General features: G+C 48.4%; 1 protein-coding gene across 3 annotated transcripts in view; it reads right to left on the bottom strand.

The window, feature by feature from the left end:
• NTRK3 (neurotrophic receptor tyrosine kinase 3) overlaps nucleotides 1-20,100 on the bottom strand; it is a 216,149-nt gene that overhangs the window by 159,723 nt on the left and 36,326 nt on the right. For all 3 annotated transcript variants that reach the window (XM_064389097.1, XM_064389098.1, XM_064389099.1), the window contains exon 4: nucleotides 4,467-4,535. In XM_064389097.1, the coding sequence (XP_064245167.1) occupies nucleotides 4,467-4,535 (69 nt within the window). The remainder of the gene's footprint in view (nucleotides 1-4,466; nucleotides 4,536-20,100) is intronic.

Here is a 20,100-nt window from a genome sequence, read left to right as displayed (position 1 = left end):
AGTGACAGTAGGGTGTACTCAGGTGCCTTCCCTAAAGAGGCACACTATGTTTGTGAAAGAGGAAAATTGTGGCAATCATGCCATGACCTGCCATTTGATGGGACAATGACGCATCAAAACTGAAACCCTAGAGCCATGCAGGCATCAAGTTAATCTTCAACAAAACTGATGTTTCTGGTGCTTGGCTGAGCCCAGCTTTGCTCCCTGCAGAGAGCTGTACCCACTACCTCCCAAAACTGCCTTGATGGCTTTCACCAGGGTGGACCAGTGTGGGAGACAGATGCCATCAACACTCCAGTGTGCTCTGGAACAGACAGGGACTTCACACACACAAGCAGTTTTCTCCAGACTAGGCAGCTAAATGAGACACATGCCCTGTCCCATGCCTCCCCACTCATCAGCTAAAGCAAAGCTGTCTGCAGTTAAAACCTCTCAGAGGGCAGCAGAGATCCTTGCCACACTTCTCCTGTCTGTTTCAATTCACATAAAATTCCTGCCAAGGTTTCATACTCTTACAATTAAAATGCTCTTCCTACCTTGGGACTGAGGCCATTTCCCTAAGCTTGAGAAGCAAAGCGCTCGCAGCAGAGAGAAAACAAAAACTAATTTTTTTATTCCTATTAATTTCCCAGAACCAGTGTTTCTCTTGGTGGTCCAACCAAAACTGTTGTTTCTGAACCCCTGCCAGAAGGGGCTGGGATAGAAAGGAAAGAACTGGGACAGGGAGTGGTGTGTGCTGTCTGACAGCTGGCTCAGCTAATGCAGAGAGCAGGCAAGTACCCACTGTCTGACCACAGCTCTATTACTGGGACTGCTGGTGTTGATAAGTTTCAAAGCTGGAGGCACAGACCATGTTAAGCTGGACTCATAACATTAACAGAAATGCTGCTGTGCCCCATCCCCACCAAAGCCTCTTGCTGTAGCATTGCAGAAATGTACTGCAGGGCAACTTGGCAGGGACTGCTGGTATTAGAAATGCTGATGGGTTGGGCAGAGCAGCAAGATGTTCAGGACTACAAGGTTTTATACAACCAAAGACGTAATTGGATCCAGAGTCTTAGGTCTTTCCGGGAAGGAATTTCTTGAAATGTCAGCTCTAAGCTCTCTGAGGATATGACAAAGGAAGCCAAGGACATGACAGAGGAAACCAGCTGTGACTTCTGGATAAGAAAGGCTCTAAGTCCAACATTTATGAGCTGTTGCATGTGTCAGATGCTTCCCTGCACACACTCAGCTTCAGACTTAGGAGAGTTGTGCACTCATTAGCCTGAGCCCTGCTGGTCAAGGTCAGCCCATGCCATGGGAATTAGGGCTGGAGTTACTGGAAACAATTCCAAGCCTTGTTTCTGGCCAGAATGAGCAAGAGATAATATTCTCTGGAAGTGTGCCTCATTTTTTGCCATCCTTTCTTCAGTGAGTCAGCAGGGAAAAATCTCAGCTCTGTTGAACAAGAAATTCTTCTTTAAAGCATTACCTCCTTCGTGAGGCTGCGACACCTTGGGTGCAGCCAAGCAGCAATTTCAAGCCCCAAGTTGCCATCCACCTGCCCAGTACTCTTCTGATCTTTACTCCTCATTGTTCACTGTGAGTGGCTTTGTCAGGTCTCGTGTTCCCTGGCAATCTCCATGTCACAGTCAGTTGTAGTTCCTCTCCTCCCAGCACTCTCCTGAAGAAAATCCTCCCACTGCTTCCCTCACCACATGCTCCACTGCTCCAAGCTGCCTTGTTCTAAGTCACGGTTTTGGCTTGGATGACTTTCCTTCCTCTGGATCCACGATTTCCTGATAGCACAGGGGCACTGGAATTCAGTACAAGGCATCTCTGGTGAGCCTCTGCACCCACTTGTTCCACCAACCCTCCACACAGACGTAACCCTCTGGAGAAGAGACTCTGGTCAGCTTCTCTTTGTCCCTGGAGTCTCCTGGCGTCTCCAGTGCTGTGCACAAAGGCTGCTGCTCAGCCTGTCTTCCTCAGGCTGGTGTCTCTGCATCGGCCTCTGCTGCTCACCACCTTCTCCCTTTCCAGAGTGTTTTGGGCTCAGTTTCAAGTCCTTGGCTGATGTCAATCTGCAACTCCCTTTCTAGCTTTCACCAGTGTTTCACACTCACTTTATGTGGGCCATGTATTCCATCTCCTTCCCAGGTTCTGTAAGCCTCCTTGGAGCTCAATGTGCCAAAAAATTGTCTCTTACTCACCCATCCTCTGCATTTCTAAAAAAAATAATACAGTATTTCCCACTTTTGTGGATCCATTAGTAATTTCTCCCCAACTCTGGAGAGCTGCTCTTTCTCACCAACAGGTCCCATCCTTCTAGAAGTCAGGACCACAACCCCCTCATAGCAGGTAACGTGTGTTTACCTTAATTCCCAACATCTTTATGTGAATGATTACTCAGAGCCCATAGCTCAGTCTACACCTCTGTGCTGCCTTCTTTACAACAATTCCAAAATTCAGCATGGCCCCAGGAAGGATGCTGCAGGCACATCCCCCCACCCCTTAAAAACTGACATCCCAATGGGTATCAGATAAAATATCCATTTCCTGTTGTGTTTGGGGATCAGCACCACCACATTATTCTGGTAATCTCCATCCTAGCTGTGCCTATGTGGATGAAGGATCCTTAGTTACTCAGAGGGGAACATTTGTCAGGAAGCACCAAAACCAATTATTTAGGAAAAATGAACTTGACCAGGCTCTTAGTCCATCCCAGCCAGCAGCAAGGCAGTCCCTGTGGGCAGGCACTTTTGTAGGTCTAAATTGCTCACTGGAGCTGGTGCCAGAGGTTGGTTTGCCAAGACCCTTTCACAGCCTGGAGCAGGAGAGGTTCATCTGAGGCTCCTGCCCCACACGATGCCAAGCATCCCTGTGGGACACCATGGACAACACACACCACATCAGTTCTGCTTTCCCACCCCACCACAGCTTCCTACCAACCAGCTCTGTGATCTCCCACATTTCTTTGTGCACTACTTCTTTGGTTCATTGGTATTTGCTATCTCCAAGAAAGCTGCTGTGAGCACAGCTCCAACTGGAGCCAAGTAATTCAGCTCCTTCCTGCTCGCCAAGCTGCAGAGTGCTGGCCCCAGGTGACTCTGCTGACACCATCCAAAGCCACCCCAACTCCCTGCCAGGATCACCATATCAGGACAGCACAGATGTATTCATCAGGTGAAATACCCTTTGCTGCCCAAAAAGCAGCTTCTCAATTCCCTTTGAGCTTGGTATGGGTCTTTTGAGCCTGGCTGGAGCTGGCAGACCTGGGACGTGCCTGAAGAAACAAAATATGACCAAATGAAGCAAAAGCACAGAAAAACGAGCCCCTTTGGAAGTATTCCCATTAATCTGCAGGCTCACCATTACCCCAGGCCCTGCGAGTGCCTCCAGCTCAGGACTGCAGTCCCATTTGCTCCTCCACTCTTGGGTCTCTCTCGGGTAACAACCATCAATCTGAGTTTTGCCAGACAGTGCAATGACAATAAGTAAAGGTCTAAGAATACAAATGACTCATGCTATTAAACTTGAAACCCGAGCCAGGCTTGAAAAATATTTAGAGCTGTAATCAGCAAGGAGACAAATTCTGAATTCAGCATTTTAACTCTGCAAGCCAAATTTCCCCATTAGAAGGGCGTTTCTCCATTTTCTAATATCACTATTAGTATTTTTCATTTAACAATTTGACAGAAATAAAATACACTGCAGTAACACCAGTGATAACACACTTACTCCCACTTGAAAGACTGTCTTTATTCTTTCATAAGTCACTTCTAGCTTACAGCTCTATTGATCATCAGTGAGGATGAATGGAGCTTCCCAGGATCCTCTGGGACAAATCCTACATATATATTTTTTTATACCCACCAAACAACTATTCCTAAAATTCAACAAAACAGGTCATCAGGGCAACGCTCCATTGATTTCGTGTCCACTTATTCTTCAAGCACGATGCTGAATGCTCTATCAATAATTCAGCAGGCTGAAGGCCACCAGTGCCCCAGGAGACACAACTATCTCATCATCTCCCACATCAGAGCTGGGACGTGTCTCCGTTGCTGGAGAGAAAGGGAATCATGGGCCTAAAAATCAGGGTATTCTTGTAAAGCATGTGCACCAACTAAAGAAAAGCAGTTAGCTCTACCCTGTGACAGAAGAGAGCAAGTGTTTGAAGAGATTCACTCAAAATCTGGCCTAGTAAGTATTTCTAATGTGCTCCCAGAGTTAGTCAACCATTTACTACTCCAAGCATGACTTGTTCATCATCCCGACATTAATTAGCCAGCTGCTGTGAAGTTAAAAGAGAAGCAGTTCTGCTCTGGTGCTCCCATACCCAGGAAAGCCTTCCAAGGATGTTGCTGCCCACTGGAGTTTTAGGTAATTATTCGCTGGCTTCAAAATAACTCTATTTGGAAATCGTTCCTCCTCTCAGCCTCCTGTCTTTTCCCAGGAGATACCCCCAGGGTGGGACTTACAGTTCAAAGAGTCGCAGTGTCTGGAAGAGTTGCCATGACAGAGTGGTGAGCCGGTTCCCGGAGAGGTCTCTGAAAATTAAAGAGGAAAAAAAAAATAAAGTAGTCACTGTAAATAATTCTTCCTGCACATGGCCCCACCACCTCCACAGAGCTCATCATCCTCCTCGATGGGGAGGCTGTCAAGTAGTTTAGAACCCAAGTTCAGATTTTATATGAGAGATTTTAATGAGGACAAACCCAAATGAAAGCTTCTCTTTTTTTTTTTTTTTTTTTTTTTTTTAAAGGGGAAAAGTGATTTATAACCTGCTGCAATCTTAAGGAAAAAATAAAATTCAATGTCTGATTCTTGCCCATGAATCTGGAGCTCAACCAACCACAAGCGAAAAGAGCAAGTCTAATTTCAGAACTTGAACAAAAAATTAAGCACAAACCTCACGTTAAAAATAGTAACAGCCAGGTTCAAATGACAGCACGATGATTACCCAAGGTGTTATCATATGATCTGCAGTAGCTGTGCATTCCAGGTGTCCCGGAATGGCTGTGTGCTGCTTGCACCCAGGGGTACCACTGCTACAGCAGCCAACAGCTCCCCATCCCTCTCTCCATCTGCCCAAACTTGCAAAAACATAAATCTCATCTACCTGGGAGAGCTTTGCAACCCAGCACACATCTTCTCTTTAGCTGAAAGCCAGAGAGGATGAAAGAATGTAAAAGGAACTGAATTAATAAAAACAAGAGGAAGAAATGTGTCTGGAGCAGGGTGAGCAGAAGGAGAATAGCCTCTGGTTTCTAACAGCACAAAAAAAATGGTAATGAAACACGTTCTGTCCTGGCCAGCCTTCCCAGGGACACCTGGCCAGCCTGAGAGCCACCAACCAAGTGACCAGCCCATGGGGGAGTGAGCAGAGGAACGGGTGATCACAAGTTCTGGGAGAACCCCAAATCTCTTTGCTGGCCTCCAGAACACACAGGAGGTGCTGCCTCACATCCTTCACCAAATCCATCCCTGCTGTGAGCCACAGGTAGGCAGGGCAGCCCCTCTGCCTCAGCCTGGCCCACGGGGAAGAGCAATGAAGAACCAGAGGCATCAATCACCTGAGGTTCATTCAGCTCTGGGCTGGCCAAATAGGAGGTATGACCCAAGGCAGTCCAGCTGTGCAGGGCTCAGCCCCCAAACCCTGTTTGATTTGCAAAAAAGTGCTAAAACCAAGAGAGCAAACCCCTGAATGGCTCCTGCTGACACAGGTCTGATGCACGAGGATTTGGGATGACAGATTCATTTCTTCCCTTACAGTGAATTTCAGCAAGGGAAAAGCAATTCTGGTCCTGTCCCACCTGCATAGAACTCTGCAATCAGGAGTGGGGAAGCTGCTCACACAGCAAAGCATTGTCCCAAAGGCTCTCCACGAGCCTGGCAGAAGAACAAGCCCAAACACAATGATGGCACAGTGCTGCCTTTTTAAATTCTGGCTCTGCTTCGCATCAGACTATCCCGCTGTGGGAACCACAGCAAACCACAGGTACCTCATTTCACACGACTGTGATCCCACCATCCCCACGTCTGTAGACAAACTGCTTCCAGCCTCTGATAAAGGTGGCAAAAATGGCAGGTAAAGCTAAGCAGGGGGGAAGAAAAATATTACAAGACTCCCTCCTTTATCCACCCCAGAGCACTGAGCACCTGGAAATTTTGCAAAGACAGATGAAAAGTGGGAGGGGAAGGAGCAACTCACTGTTACTGAAAAGTGAGACAGTAAACTCCCTCCCCCAGCCCAGGGAGAAGAAGGAAGCGTAAAGGGGATGCATGAGAGACAGCAAGATGTGGGAGAGAGGCAGAAATGCAGAGGAGGGAGTGAATCTCGCTGGAATGTCCTTTCTCAAAGGTCATGTTTTGCTACATTAGGCAGAAATGTCAAGAGAAAATTGGATTCTGAAAGAGAAGAGAAAAAACAACAGGCTTTCCACGCAAATAAGGGAATCAAAAATAGCATGATCGTGTTATTACAATTTAGGACACAGAGAGATGGAGAAAGGATACATCCTCACTAATGCAGGGGGCTTTGCCAGGCAGATGTGCTCCACTCCTCATCTCCCACAGTGCCTGGAAACCAACTCTACTACCTCCTCCCTCCCCCAGAAAATAACCCCCAGCAAGCATTAGAGACAGAAGAGATGGCTCTTTCCTTGCACACATCTGGCAGGAGACTCTGTTCTCAAAGGGCAAAGCCAGTGTTTGATCTGACCTGACCATCAACTTCTGCAGGGCTGCTCAGGGGGACACACACCCACGGCTCCATTTCAGATCAGCCTGGACACACACAGGGAGGAACATGTCTGTCACTGGAAACAGACACCTTGGGAACTCCAAAACGTCACAAAGGTCCTTCCTCAGGCTCAGAGACAGACCTCAGCACAGAGACCGAAAGGAGCTGCACACAAACACACATTAAAAATGCACCATTTCGGTCACAAAACCTCCAAAGGTCAGAGATGCCAGCACTGGGATTCCACACACAAAAGGGTATAGCTACTGACTTGTGCTGCAGAAAATAGAGCTCCTCCAGAGAAAGCTCACTGCACAGCAGTGGTTTCTCCCCAGAACAGATCCATCCCACATGCTGGATGGGACAGGTTTCCTGGGGAAGGGAGCATGTGATTCTGTAATTAGAGAGGGAATCACAGTACGTGCACACGAGGAGATTAAATTATAGCTCCACAGGTGAGGCTCTGAGCTCCAGCACTTTGTAACTCCTGTTTGGTGATTGCAAGGTTCCCCACAGTCACAAACCTCAGCTGCACACACCAAGTTTCCCACTGTTCTGTACAGCATAAATGGGGAGCGTTGGGAAAAATCAAGGCACTCACATCCAGAGTTAGTCCTCTCATAGCTCCAAATCAAAGCCTCTCAAAGGGCCCTTCTGCCTTCCTGCAGTATTTTCAAGTCTGTTGCCACCTCCAAATCCCTATTACTGGAGTGGCAAGAACCCCACCACCCTATGCTGTGGCTGGGCAGTGCCAGTTTCTCTCCTTCCTGTCCCATTTCCTTCTCCCTCCTATTTGGCTGAAATGCACTACTCATTACTCCCCAGCCACTCCCAAATATTTCTCAGCCTCAATTTTCTTATCCATGCCCAAACTTCCTATGATCCTCCCCACTTTTACACCCTCCCACACCAGCAGCAGAAGGACTGCTACTCCTCTCCCTTACTCATTCCTGAACATCCTTTGAAAAACTTCTCCCCTCCAACTGGACCAAGAGCCATTCTGGTGACCTATGTCTCTGAGCAAAACCAAGTCTTCCAAGCAAAATCTGCCCGTTGACAAGATTTCTTTCCCTCCACAAAAGGGGGATGCAAATGGTTTGCAACAGCAACATCACCAGCATTTTCTATCTTGAGTAAAACAGCTTTTTCCCAAACTCCCTTCTACCACCTCAAACATTTGAGAAAGCTCTTATGTGAAACTAGAAAGAAATAAGAAAAAAATAGAATAAGCCAGAAGCAGACACCCAAAACAGAAAACTTCAGTCTGAGCAATTAAAATTTGGCAGAATTATAGGAAGGTGGAAGGAGTCCTGTAGCACTGTGCCAGACAACCTTTATAACAGCCTATGCATGATTCCACCTGTAACAAAATACAGCACATCACACATCAAGGAAACACAGGCAGAGGGAAGCAAAATGCCTTCCCTGCATTTTTCTCAGCAATGAGCAGCAGCCTGTCTCTCCCAGGACAGACCTGCCATCAGCACTCCTGGAACATATTCAAAGTGCTTCTTTGCCATGGGACATTTTCTCCATCACTCACAAGATGCTCTTTTCCATGGAGACAGTCTCTGGAAGTAGCTGCCAGGGTGTTTTCTGACTCCAAAAGAGCTGAGTAGGGAGAAGGGGTTGGAGAGAGCTCACCTGGACCAGATCCAGGGCAGAGCCACCCAACCCACCCATGGCTGAGGCTCAACACCACTCCACAGCCCTCCTGCTGCAGCAGCCGTGCTCCCAAGGCTCCTACTCCTGTCCCCAGCAGCACCTCACTGCACACCTCAAGGACAGGCTGTTACCACTGAGTGACAGCTAAACCCCAGCTCCTGCTCCCTCCCTCCATCCTCCCCCTCCATTTCAGGGGGGACACGCCATGTCCCACACACTCTCCCACGGCTCCCGCAGGCACTGCCAAGACCTTGCTTTGGTGGCCAGCAGGGAGGGGAGGTGACCTTTGCCATTTTGTCACAGCATGCATGACAGATGGGCCCATGGAGCCTCATGGAGTCCTGAACAATTTCCTGGGGTTAAAAAAGGGATGGGTGAAGGTGGAACAAAGAGGAGTCCAGATTTGTGCGGACCAGAACGAGTGGACTTTAATGCAAGAGGAGACAGCATTTTTTTCTTTTCCCTTAATTACCCAGCAGCCAAAAGTGTTTCCACTATTAAAGCCATTTTTATTCAGCTAAATTAAGCCAGTTGCCTCATTAATGACACCAACAAGCAGGAGCCCCTGTAATTAAACTGTAAGTTATTTTATGCAGTTCAGCTCAATGCAATGGCAGAAACGCTGCTGCTGGGGAGGGACCCTGTGCACCTGTCCCTCCTCCACGCAGCTCCATCCTCCACTTGCCCTTGTTTCCAAGCTGACACATTTATTTCTGCATGGGAGAAGTTTTTCACACGTTTTAATAACATGGTGCCACTATGAAAATCCTGACTGGGAGGGATTAACTTGCCAGAGCAGCTGGGGCTGAGGGAGCACGAGTGAGTGCCTGGCAGCAATGAGAGGAGAGATGCACACCCTCAGCTGTGGTCCCCAGTGCTGGATATGCTGCTGGCACTGCACGTGACTCCCTTGCTGTTTGGGCACAACAGGTGCTTCCCATCATCCCACTGCTCACTGCAGCCTTAGCTGGGTGCTGGTGGCCACAGGAGAGGAGAATGTCACAGCCTCACATGCTGCTGTAGGGGCAGCTCTGTTCAGGCTTGCTTATCCCTGCCAGATAACTCCAATGACCTCTAAAAGCACTGTTACACTCCTCATCACCCTCCCTGCCTCCCCTGTCCCCCTCCCTCCTCTTCCTGTTTAGTAAGCAGCTTTGCTCATTAAGGGAAAAAATGTACTGTCCTCCCTTAATGAATGTGCTAAAATTACCCCAAGTCCCAGAAGCTGTGGCAGGACAGGCCTCCCCACAAATCAGGCTCTGCAAATATTAGACTCGATTGGAATCTCCAATAGCTCAGCCCCAAGTCCCAGCAGGACACGTTTGAGACAGCCTGGAAAAGGACTGAGCACTGCCAAGTGCGTGCAAGCCTCGCATGCCCAGAAAGCAGAGTGAGCAGAGCAGGATGTGCCATTAGACTGGTCAGCTTGAGATTTCATAGCTGCCAGGAGCTCTCCTGGATTTGCTCCCTGTGCAGGCTCAGCACCAGGACACATATATTGGTGGTGTGGAGGAGTGAGACAATTAACAGAGGTCCTCAGCCATGGTCTGGCATTACCTACAGCTCAGTTCTGCTCCTCAAGCAACACCCCAGCAACCCCCAGGGCTTTTCTGACCCCAAACTCAGCAGAACCAAAAATTCTCCAAGTCTCAATCTTCCTTTGTGCAGCAGAACTATATCCTTTCTCCTGTCCACAGGTTCAGCCCTGTACCTTGTAAGGCTGTCACATGGCGTGTGCCATGACATAATCATCTCACTCCCCACAAACTATTTCCTGTTCTAGGTCTACAGTCAGAACGTGCAATAATCTCCCAAACTCAGAGCACCCTGAACCAGAGAGGAGAGAGGCACCATGGTGGGTGACACACAAGAGACCCTGCCATTCCACGAGCACACCACTGCTCCTGGGGTGTGCTACTGGAGGGAGGAACCACCAAGCCCTCTGTATTTCTCAGTTTCAGGACCCTGATTTTCAAACTCACACTGAAAGAGGGCTGAGGGAGGCAGAAGGGGCTGGTCTCCTGCATTGTTCTTTAAACAAAAGTGTTGAAAAAAACCAAAAGCTGCAGAGCAAGTGGGAAGGCATTAAGGCACCACATTTCTGTCACAGGGCTCCCACAGCCAGTGCCAGCAGCACATCTGCCCCACACCTCTCCTCTCAGTGTCTCTGCAGTGCAGACATGTCCTGCTGCTGCCTTCAACCCAGCTCAGCCTTTATTTTAAAAGCCATCTCCTACCGCATGACACTTGCACACCCTCCAAGTCATCTCTTCTGAGGCATCTCCCAGCTGCACAAAGCTTTGTTCAGAGACAAATGACCCCTCAGAGTTTATTGCTGCTCACAGTTTCAGCTCAGCACATGGTACAGATGGGAAGGCGTCACCAGATGTGGGTCACACTGTCCCCTGTGCTTCGAGGCAGAGCAGATGCAGGGATCTGGCCCTCTGCACTACACTCATCTCGCCCTTGTGTTCTGCAGTTTCCATTGCTCTTCTCCAAAGACATCTGGACTCTCAGAGGACTTGAGGAAAGGTTAAAAGCTGGGTCAGCCCTGCAGTTGCTTTCCCTTTGCCTGCCAGCTTCCCTGCAGGGCAGAGTCCAGCAGCATCCACAGAACTGGCCAGTGTTCTACTCAAGGAAAAGAAAAATCAACTTGCAACAGGCAAGAGCCTTCCCCCATAGCTGTCCTCCTGCAGCCAAGAGGTCCTCAGGGCTTCACTGCCCCTACCTCATCTCCTCTGTCCCAAACTGCAGCAATTCTAGATCCATTAGACTGAAGTATTACTGCACAACGGGCTTTCCTCCTGCTTTGGCATGCAGAAGCAATACAGGAGATGTGTGGCAGCTGAGGACAAGGGTTGCCAGCTGCCAGCTCCAGCAAGGGGCTGGGTTTGTCCAACACTGTTTGCTTCAAACTGCATTGTTCTTCAAGCTGGGAACAGAGAACAACTGGGGAATGCCTCCTGCTCATGGGTTTCCAGTGAACCCAGAGCCAACCCCACGGCCCTGTGTGAGGGAAGAACTCAGAACTGTGGCAAGGCACAGCTTGGGGAGATGGCAGGGCATTTCCCAGCATCTCTGAGTACACTGTAATTAGATTTTGATCATATTAAAGGGTTTTTTTCAACGTTAATGATTCTATGAACATCCTTGAAGCAATAGGGACAGGTGCTCTTCAGAGGAAGAGCTGGGAGGTGACTCCAGCTGGGAGGTGACTCCAAAAGCCCAGGCAGACACTGGGAGAGCTGGAAAAGGTCCACACAAGAGCCTCAATTTCAGCTCATTGAGCACAGATGTGTTGGGACAGGTTCTGGTCCTCCCTCTTCCTCCTGAACAAGGACTGTGATCTCAGCTGTTAGAGGGCTCTAGCATCAAATTTATATTTAAAAAATAATTCAAATCCACCTACTTGAATGCCCAGAAATCAATGAGCCTTGAATAACCTCGAAGGGGTTAGCAAAGAGAAAACTAACAGCTGGGCCTGAGCCCCAATTTTCCTGACTCAGGGAGGAGTGCCAGAGGCTGGGATGCACTGGGATGGTAGCAGGAGCTCTGCAGAGCCTCTGAAGGAAGGAAGGGGTATAAATACAAAACTATATATATATATATATATATATCTCCAGCAATAGCAAAACAACAGGGCATACGGCAGGCTAAGCTCTCGGCAGACTCTGCTAAATGGTTTCCAATTAATTAACTGATTACATGATAGAACAGAAGGGGATTCAAGTGAGTGCTGTTGACCTTTAAGAATAATTAATATCATCAGGATAGCAAAACTCGTCCAAGAAAAATAATTAGGAAGATTCTAATATTGCCTCCAAAGCCACATCGCAAGGGGTGAGGAAGGTTCTGGTTAATTCAGAGGCACAGTTCCCACGTATTTCCTAGGAAACCCATTTCTCCCTTACACTTGCTTCCCCCCGCAGATCTCCCACACACACGTGCTTCTCCACCCCAGTCAATCCTCCCCCTCCTCTCCAGATCCATTTTCCTGTCACCTCTCCTACACCCCATCCCCCTTCTGCTCTCCATGTCTTCCCTAAAGACTCTTTGCTCCAATCCCTTGGTGTAACCTTCCCTCTCCATCCTGGCCCCTGTTCCAGCCACAGACTCATCCCATCCCCTGCTCCTCTTTGGCCAGCCCAGAGTTCCACTCTCTGCCTTCCTGAACCTCATGAAGAAGCCCTGGTCCCTCCACATGACATCAATCCACTTTTTATCTCCTGTCAGCACTGGCACCTTCATAGGCTGACAGAAGGCAAGCACTACATGTCATCCCAAAAAAAGCCCTTCCCTGCTTTTCCTCAGCAGTAAAATCCACCACAGAGGCTGGTCTGGGAAGCAGATGTAAGAGATGCACAGCAACAGGAGGAAGATGGGAAACTCGTGAATCCCCTTACACCTCATGAAGCACATGGATGCTCCCACCTTCACTATATTCTTCATGCTTCTCCTTTCCCAGTTTGCTTGGCTGCAGTGTCATGCGTGGGAGAGGGGTTGGAAAGCCATTCAGCCAAGCAGGAACTGTAGTGCTAAGCTTCTCAGGGAAGGTAGTCTGGACACACTGGGAGTGAGGTTACATGAGCAGCCAACATTTCTTGTGAGGGAAGTGTAAAAAAACCAACCCTGGAACGAAACCCACCTTTGCAGCAAATAAATAAATTTCCTCTGCTGCTTATTATCATTAAAACTTCTGTGGCTTGACACTTCACTAAATTATAGATAAAAGGAAAAATGGTCTTCCTGGGCTCAGAAAAGCAGGCTGCTGCCAGAACCCTGTGTTTACAGCAGCTAATGAAAAGAAAGCCTGCCATTAGCCTGCAGCTCTCACCCCACCTCGGCAGGGAACAGAGCTACCTGCACCCCCAGCACCGGGAGCAGCAGCTGGGCACCACGAGGGAGCAGAGCTGGGGACAGGCAGGGGGCCAGCACGAGGGAACTGAAGGGCCCATGCCATCAGCCAGCAGAGATGGCAGCTGCCACCTCGCATGCTGTGCGGAGCCTCCCGGCCGCAGCAGGAGGTGAGGCTGACATGCTCCAGCTACGCCTCATCAGATGACAGCAAAAACCCTCAGCCTGGGAGACAGACAGCAGCGAGCAGGACCTGCCTCACCCTGGCTGCTGCCTCCCCCCAGTGTCCCTGGGGTGGGCATGGGGAGCAGGGAGACAGCAGGTGCCTGGGACACACCTGAGCGTGGGCACAGGAGCACCTCTGCCCAAAAACCTGTTTGCAGCACAGGGAGGAATCGTGCTCTGAGAAGAGACCTGCCTGCAGCCACAGCTGAATGTGGCATGATGTGCCTCCTGCCAGCCCAAGGAGTGCTGGGCAGAGGGGAGCAGGGAACTGATGTGACTTAATCCAGGCAGAGCCCAGTGAAGCCTGCTGGGTACACTCCACACATATAACCACTCCAAAAGCAGAAACATGCTTTGCCTTTGACTGTTAACTCTGTCAAAATAAACAGGAATGTCTGCACACAAAAGTTCCATTTTACCCATTCTTCTGAATACATTACATACTTAAAAAGAATTATCTTTTGCTGGTCACTGTGACGAATATTTTCCAATGAAAAGACTAATCACCACAAAGCAGTGAGTGCTTCAGAGTGCAGCAGGCATTCCTTCATTATTCTGAGACAGCAAATTACCCACAATTATCAACACGCACAACTGGATACAGCAAACATTTAGCCAAAGCCCATGGATTGCGGTTGCAGCGAGGTTGGATGGCAGATGTCCTAGAGAACTACTCATGTGAGAAACCCCCAGACAGCAGCCGGGTAGTGGTGCTGCAAAACAAATCCATTCAGGCTGCAGAGCACAGTCAGTGCCAGGAATCACTGCAGCTCAGAAAGTTAGTATGCACAGAATCTTAGGGAGGGTTGGGTTGGAAGAGATCTTGGAGATCACATCGTTCCAAACCCCCCACCATGGGCAGGACACCTTTCACCAGGTCAGGCTGCTCAGAGACCCATCCAGCCTGGCCTTGAACACTTCCAGGGATATTGCAGGTATTGCAGCTGTCAAAGAGGCAGCTGGGCAGGCTGGCTGCACAGCAGGAGAGATGGAGGAAAAAACACACTGCTGGCAGTGAAACCAGCCTGGGCACCCCACAGGCAAGCTCCCACCCCGTGCCTTGAGCCAGCTTGCAGCTGCAGCCAGGAGAGCACAGGCTGGAAGGTGAAGGAGTTTGTTCCAAGAGAAGGGCAGAAAAGGCAGGGGACAAACCGTAGGGAGGGCAGGGAAGCCGGGAGGCTTCAGTCCAGGCAGGGAGCTGGGTCAGAGGCCGGGCGGGAGTGGGACGAGCGCAGGAGGGACGGGAGGAGCCGCCGGCCCTGTCCGTGGTGCTGAAGCGCGGCCCCGCGGGGCGCAGGGCACCGGGCACGGCCCCGCCCGGGCACCAGCGCAGCTCCCCGGGGAGCAGCCTCGGGAATGCCCAAGCATGGCTTCAGGCATGCTGGAGGACAACAGGCGTGAAACACGGCCACCCATAGCTCCCCGCGGAGACACACCTCTGGCAGCCCTCTAAACACCCCCCAGTCTCTTGCATCCCACGGAATTCACAACTCATCCCTTCCCAAACACAAGTAAGGGGAGGGGTTGATGGGAAACTCCACCCTTTGACCAGTATTTTAATAAAATTTTATAATTCCAATAAAACTCACGACTGCCTAACTTATGACATTTAAATTCCTGCCTTGTCACACACGATCATGAATTAATGTCCCATCATTCATGACCTGTCGTATCTTATTGCTCAAATACCATATGATTTTAATGTTTCTATTTTTCTGCCCTGGTGCTTATTGCCAATATATCAAAAAGGGAAAGCCAGCCCTGTAACCATACTGTTAGTAAACCAGGATCATGGAAAGACAAATCCCAGGACAGATAACTTCAGTGGTCACTAAATTTCCGCTCATCCTACCACGACTGTTCATTCCTCCAGCAGCTTTCAAGCAGGTTTCCATGTCCTCAGGTATCCCCCTTCCCAGGGAGGGTTCCTCTTCCCTCTGCAGCCCCTCTCACGCTGGCACAGGCAGGTAAGAAATGCTTTGCAGCCCAGGGTTTGGGGAGGAAGCAAGAGGGACAGTCAGAGGCTCTTTCTGGAGCCTCTCCATGCTGCAGTGATCTCAGAAGCCTCAAAAGAAGATCCATTCCTTGTCATGCCCAAATCTCCAGAAATCAGCTCAGTCTGTGCTACTGGCGGTCTCACAGATGGTGAGGTTTAACCATGGTACAACTACATCCCATTTTCAGGATCACAGCCAAGAGAAATGTTGTGCCTCTCTTTGACGGGAAGTTCACCACAAGACATACCCCAGGTCATTGTTGCACAGCAGAGACTTGGTCAGAGGCTGACTCCCCCAAACCCACCAACTTGTCTGAAGTTCATATTTTACTCCAATCTTGTAAAAAAGAAGGAAAAAAAAAAGGGCAAACAAAAAAAACCCTCAACCAATCAAAAAAAAAATACAAAAAACACCCTTAGAACAAACCTCACATCATTGTAGGAACAGCTTCATTTTAAACATTGCCAGCATTGTCTGCAGACTTTTTAAAGAGTGGATGGGAAAAAAAAGGACCTTTTCAAAAACCATTTCACATGTCAGTCAAAAGACAATTGATCAAATTTCAGAAGGGGAAATAACTCTCACAATGTAACTGGAAAGATCATCTCAACATTTCAAAGGAAGGAAGGAGAGACAAACCCAGAGTAAAATCCTGAGAGCCCAGGTTCCAGAGTCATAGACCTTACATAAGAACCCAAGAACGCAAAACTTATTTGTGACAGAGTTATTGTAAGTGATCTTGCATTGCAACAGCATCCCACAACTCAAGGCCAGGTTTCATTAGAAATCATACAAGGTGTTATGCCTCAAATAGGTCAATTAAAGCAAAGAAAATAAATGTTATTCCAGGTTTTAAGGTGGGGAACTGAAGCAGGACAAATCTTGGCACAAAACATGAAGTGCTTGAGTTGCAAACGCTCTCTCAGGTCCCACTAGAGTACATCAGTCACAAACTCACTGCTCCCCTTCTATCTCAGTACAATAAACCCTCTCCACAGCCAAGCCAGGCAGCCTGCAGCCAGGAATTAGTTACCCAGCCCTCTCAATGCAGGTCAAATGATTTCAACCCAGCCTAAAGGGAAGCCACAGTCCTGCAGGGAACTGGTCTCTCCTCTGGCCTTGTGCACAATGGCTGGTAAAACACAGGACCTACCTCTGCCACTGCAGCTAAAGGAGAAGCTGCAGTTAGCTGCTTATCAGTCACCTACGGCAGGAAACTGGGAATAAACACACCATCAAACCCCTGCTGCCGATTAGCATATCAGCAAGGACCTGCTCTACACTGGCATCCAGGGGACAAAGCAGATGGGGAGAAAACAGGCAAGTTTATGGAAGCAGAGGAGATGTTACAGCTGTTTATTTTAGTGGCTGTGCTGTAGGCATGCCCAGAATTTTATAGGGCTGGAGACATATGGGGAAAATGCCTCCCTAAGTTAATCGCAGCACAGTGATTTGATCTTGGAAGGGGCTGGAGCAGGAACATCCTTAGAGTACAAATGGGAATCAAAAGGTAGCCAGGCTGCTGCCTGCTTAGGGATAGTAAAGGAATATTCACCTAATAGAACTTAAAGGCTCTTTAAATCTTTCTCATATCATCTTCTTATTTTGCCCATATTCATGGAGAAATTTAACTCCTATTTAGGAAATGCAAAGCAAAACACATTAAACTATCAAGAAGGTGGTTTAGGTAAATGCATTTTCTCCACCTTCCCAGTGAACTAAGATCTCACCCAGTGTCATACACTGTGCCCAGCTGGCACACACGGCCTCATGAGGCTGCATTGATTCAGGAGCAGAGATGGGAAATCAAGGCCAATTAAAACACAACACTTTGGGTTAGGAGGAGACTGCCAGGATGGGTATGACAGCAGTGCTGTGGTGGAAGGACAAAGCAGGAAGAAACCATCGGGAAGGAGGCAGAAGGCAACAGGACAGTCAGAATCAAGTGGAGGTTTGCAGGCAGGCACGGGGCCTGAAGCTGGTTGTGGAATGGAGCAAAACAGAGAGAGTTTAATCCTGATTCATATCTTAGAATGGCTCTTTCAGAGCAAGACAACAGATTATTAACACTGAGCAGGGGAAAGTGACCCTCAAGGCATGATCAAGAGGAAAAAGTGTTCCACTTGGAATAATTCAGCATCTGATTATTTGTTTATTTCTTTATTTAGTGTAAGATCCCAGTTAAGCTCCCAAACACACAGAGCAAAGAAAGTGAAGCTTGCCAGCCCTGCAGAGGGTTGTCTGCAGCCCTCTGAAAGCACACAGGTTGCAGTTTTTGGAGTGCTACAAGTCCTGTACTGACACAGCACTGAAGAGGGCAGAGGGTAACTCACCAATTCATACTACCTCAGCCCCCTAAATTTTCAGGGAATGCAGCCTTTTGTTTTTCCTATCTATACCTAAACCTGAAACAAAACTCTGGAAATTCACATGCCAGAGCTACAAACTACATTCAGTGCCAAGGTACCAGTTCATGTGACACTACACAACTGCCTTGAACCAAACCGGAACACTGCAGCCAACCCCATCCTTAGAAAACACCACAACCTACAAAGGACATTCTGGGAAACTCCAGATTAATCACAGCTCAAATTTGCCCATGAAAAGAAGCCCGTGGGTCATTCAGCTCAGTTTTTCAACAGACAAAGCATGTCCCTGCAGCATTCCCACCAGCATCTTCCAGTTATTCCTCAATCCTTATTTGGAGGAGAAAGAAACCAACATGATCACACAGATAAAAATACCTGGGAAGCTGTCATCTGACCACACCATACTCAAAACAACAATTACACACTGCATGAGCCAGTCCAGGATAACAATCTTTAAGACCTTTGGGTGAAGACTGGAAGGGAAAGCTTGATCTCCAACCCTGTCGTCACCCTGGCAGGCAGCACTGACAGAGTGCTCTTTGATAGAAGCTGTGTCTGGGCTGGCCCACAAACTAATTTTGAGCATGTATAAACCTCTAAAAGACAGTTTAAGAAGAGTCTCTGATGCAGACAGAAATGGTAATTATTAATTTTCTAAATAGAAATTTGACTACTTAAGCCTTATTTAAAAGCATGCCTGTCTCTGTAATTACACAGCCTTAATTTGTTTTCTTTACTACACAATAAATAAGGTGTGCACAATTACCTCTGCAAATAGAAGGCAGTGCCTCCTGACTGGCTGGTTGAGTACGCAGCAGCCCAGGAAAACATTCTGAGGGAATCACAGCCTCTTAAGGACTTCTCCCAGGAAAGGGTGACTCACGCACTGCAAATATCAACTTGTCTGGCTGTAGGCACAGCCTGCTGGGACCCTGCTGTCCTGCATGCACAGCTCTACTGTCCCACAGCCAGTGGAATTCCTGTCCTCCCCTGTGCACCCGTTCCTGGAGCACTGTGAAGCTCAGTTCTGCTGTGGACTTCCCAGCGCCTAATGAAGAACATGTTAATGCTGAATTCTTCCCCACAAGGCACTGCAACAACTTCTCTTTACTCTGCCTGGTTTCATGACACGTGTAGGAAGTTGATAACCTCACAACTCTTAACCCTCTAGCAAGTTCAAATAAATTGGCCAAAGATTTCCAGTGCCATTAGGAGGACAGAGAGAGTGAGAGCATGCAAGGCTCTTTCCTCACTAAGCTGTGCTAAACACAGCAGCACAGTAAATATGTATTTGGATGGCTTATATTTCTCAAATTTAGGAACCATACCATCCTAGAGTTTTCTTGCACAGCCTCAAGCCAAAGACTGAGATCTTCTGTCAATACAAACATTTCCTCTGCTCAGCTGCATCACCTGCTGACACTAACACCCAGAAACCTTGGCTACAAAAGCTCAGTCTTCCACAGCCTAGACCTGTTGGTCCTCACATCCAGCATATGAGATTGTCCAGGACCATCCCTGTAATAGCCAAAGGGCTGTCAAACATGCACAGAAATTGGACCAGGAACCTACCAGTGCAACTTCTCCCAGTAAGATTATTTCCAGTAAGGGTACACGACATTGGAATATATTCAGCTTAGATCAGACACACATCCACCCCTATTTAGCACCCAGCCAGTGTTTGTTTTAGAAGGATTGAGCTGTCCCAGCCCAACCACCAGCAGAAGAGGTAGATCCATGCTGCAAAACCCACTATTCTATTTTGGATTGTCTCTGTAGTAGTGATAGGCTTCACATCACCAAAGATCAGACAGGCCATGGAGCCCTAATTGTCCTCGTTCAAGGAGAAGGAAGAGGAAACCAAAGCTATTTCTAGATTCACACCTCTGGCTCACAGTCACCCACTGCTCCTCCACTGATTACATCAGCCTCAAGCCCCTTGCACTTAATACAGCTAATTTCAAACCTGAAAAGGACAGCATGACCCTGCCAGGCTGCACTTGGGAGCACTCTGAGGTCTACCACTTGAGCAGCTGAATGCTGAAAATCCCCTTCATGGGTTTCCCACCTTTCCTTCCTGACTCTGTGGTGGGGAAGGGGGAAAAACCAAGCCAAGCTTCACCCAAACCCTCACAGACCTACTCTCCTGCAATTAGAGCTGGGATAAGTGATCTTCTTGTGATTGCACAGCTGGGGTCTGAAGACAAGCGCGTGCACAGAGGAAGGGCCAGAAATAGATGTTACTGGGAGAAGTCAGAGC

Source organism: Passer domesticus, chromosome 14, assembly GCF_036417665.1.
Source record: "Passer domesticus isolate bPasDom1 chromosome 14, bPasDom1.hap1, whole genome shotgun sequence".
Taxonomy (NCBI): domain Eukaryota; kingdom Metazoa; phylum Chordata; class Aves; order Passeriformes; family Passeridae; genus Passer; species Passer domesticus.
Note: the sequence above shows the minus strand (reverse complement) of the source record. Positions and strands in the feature narration are given on the sequence as shown.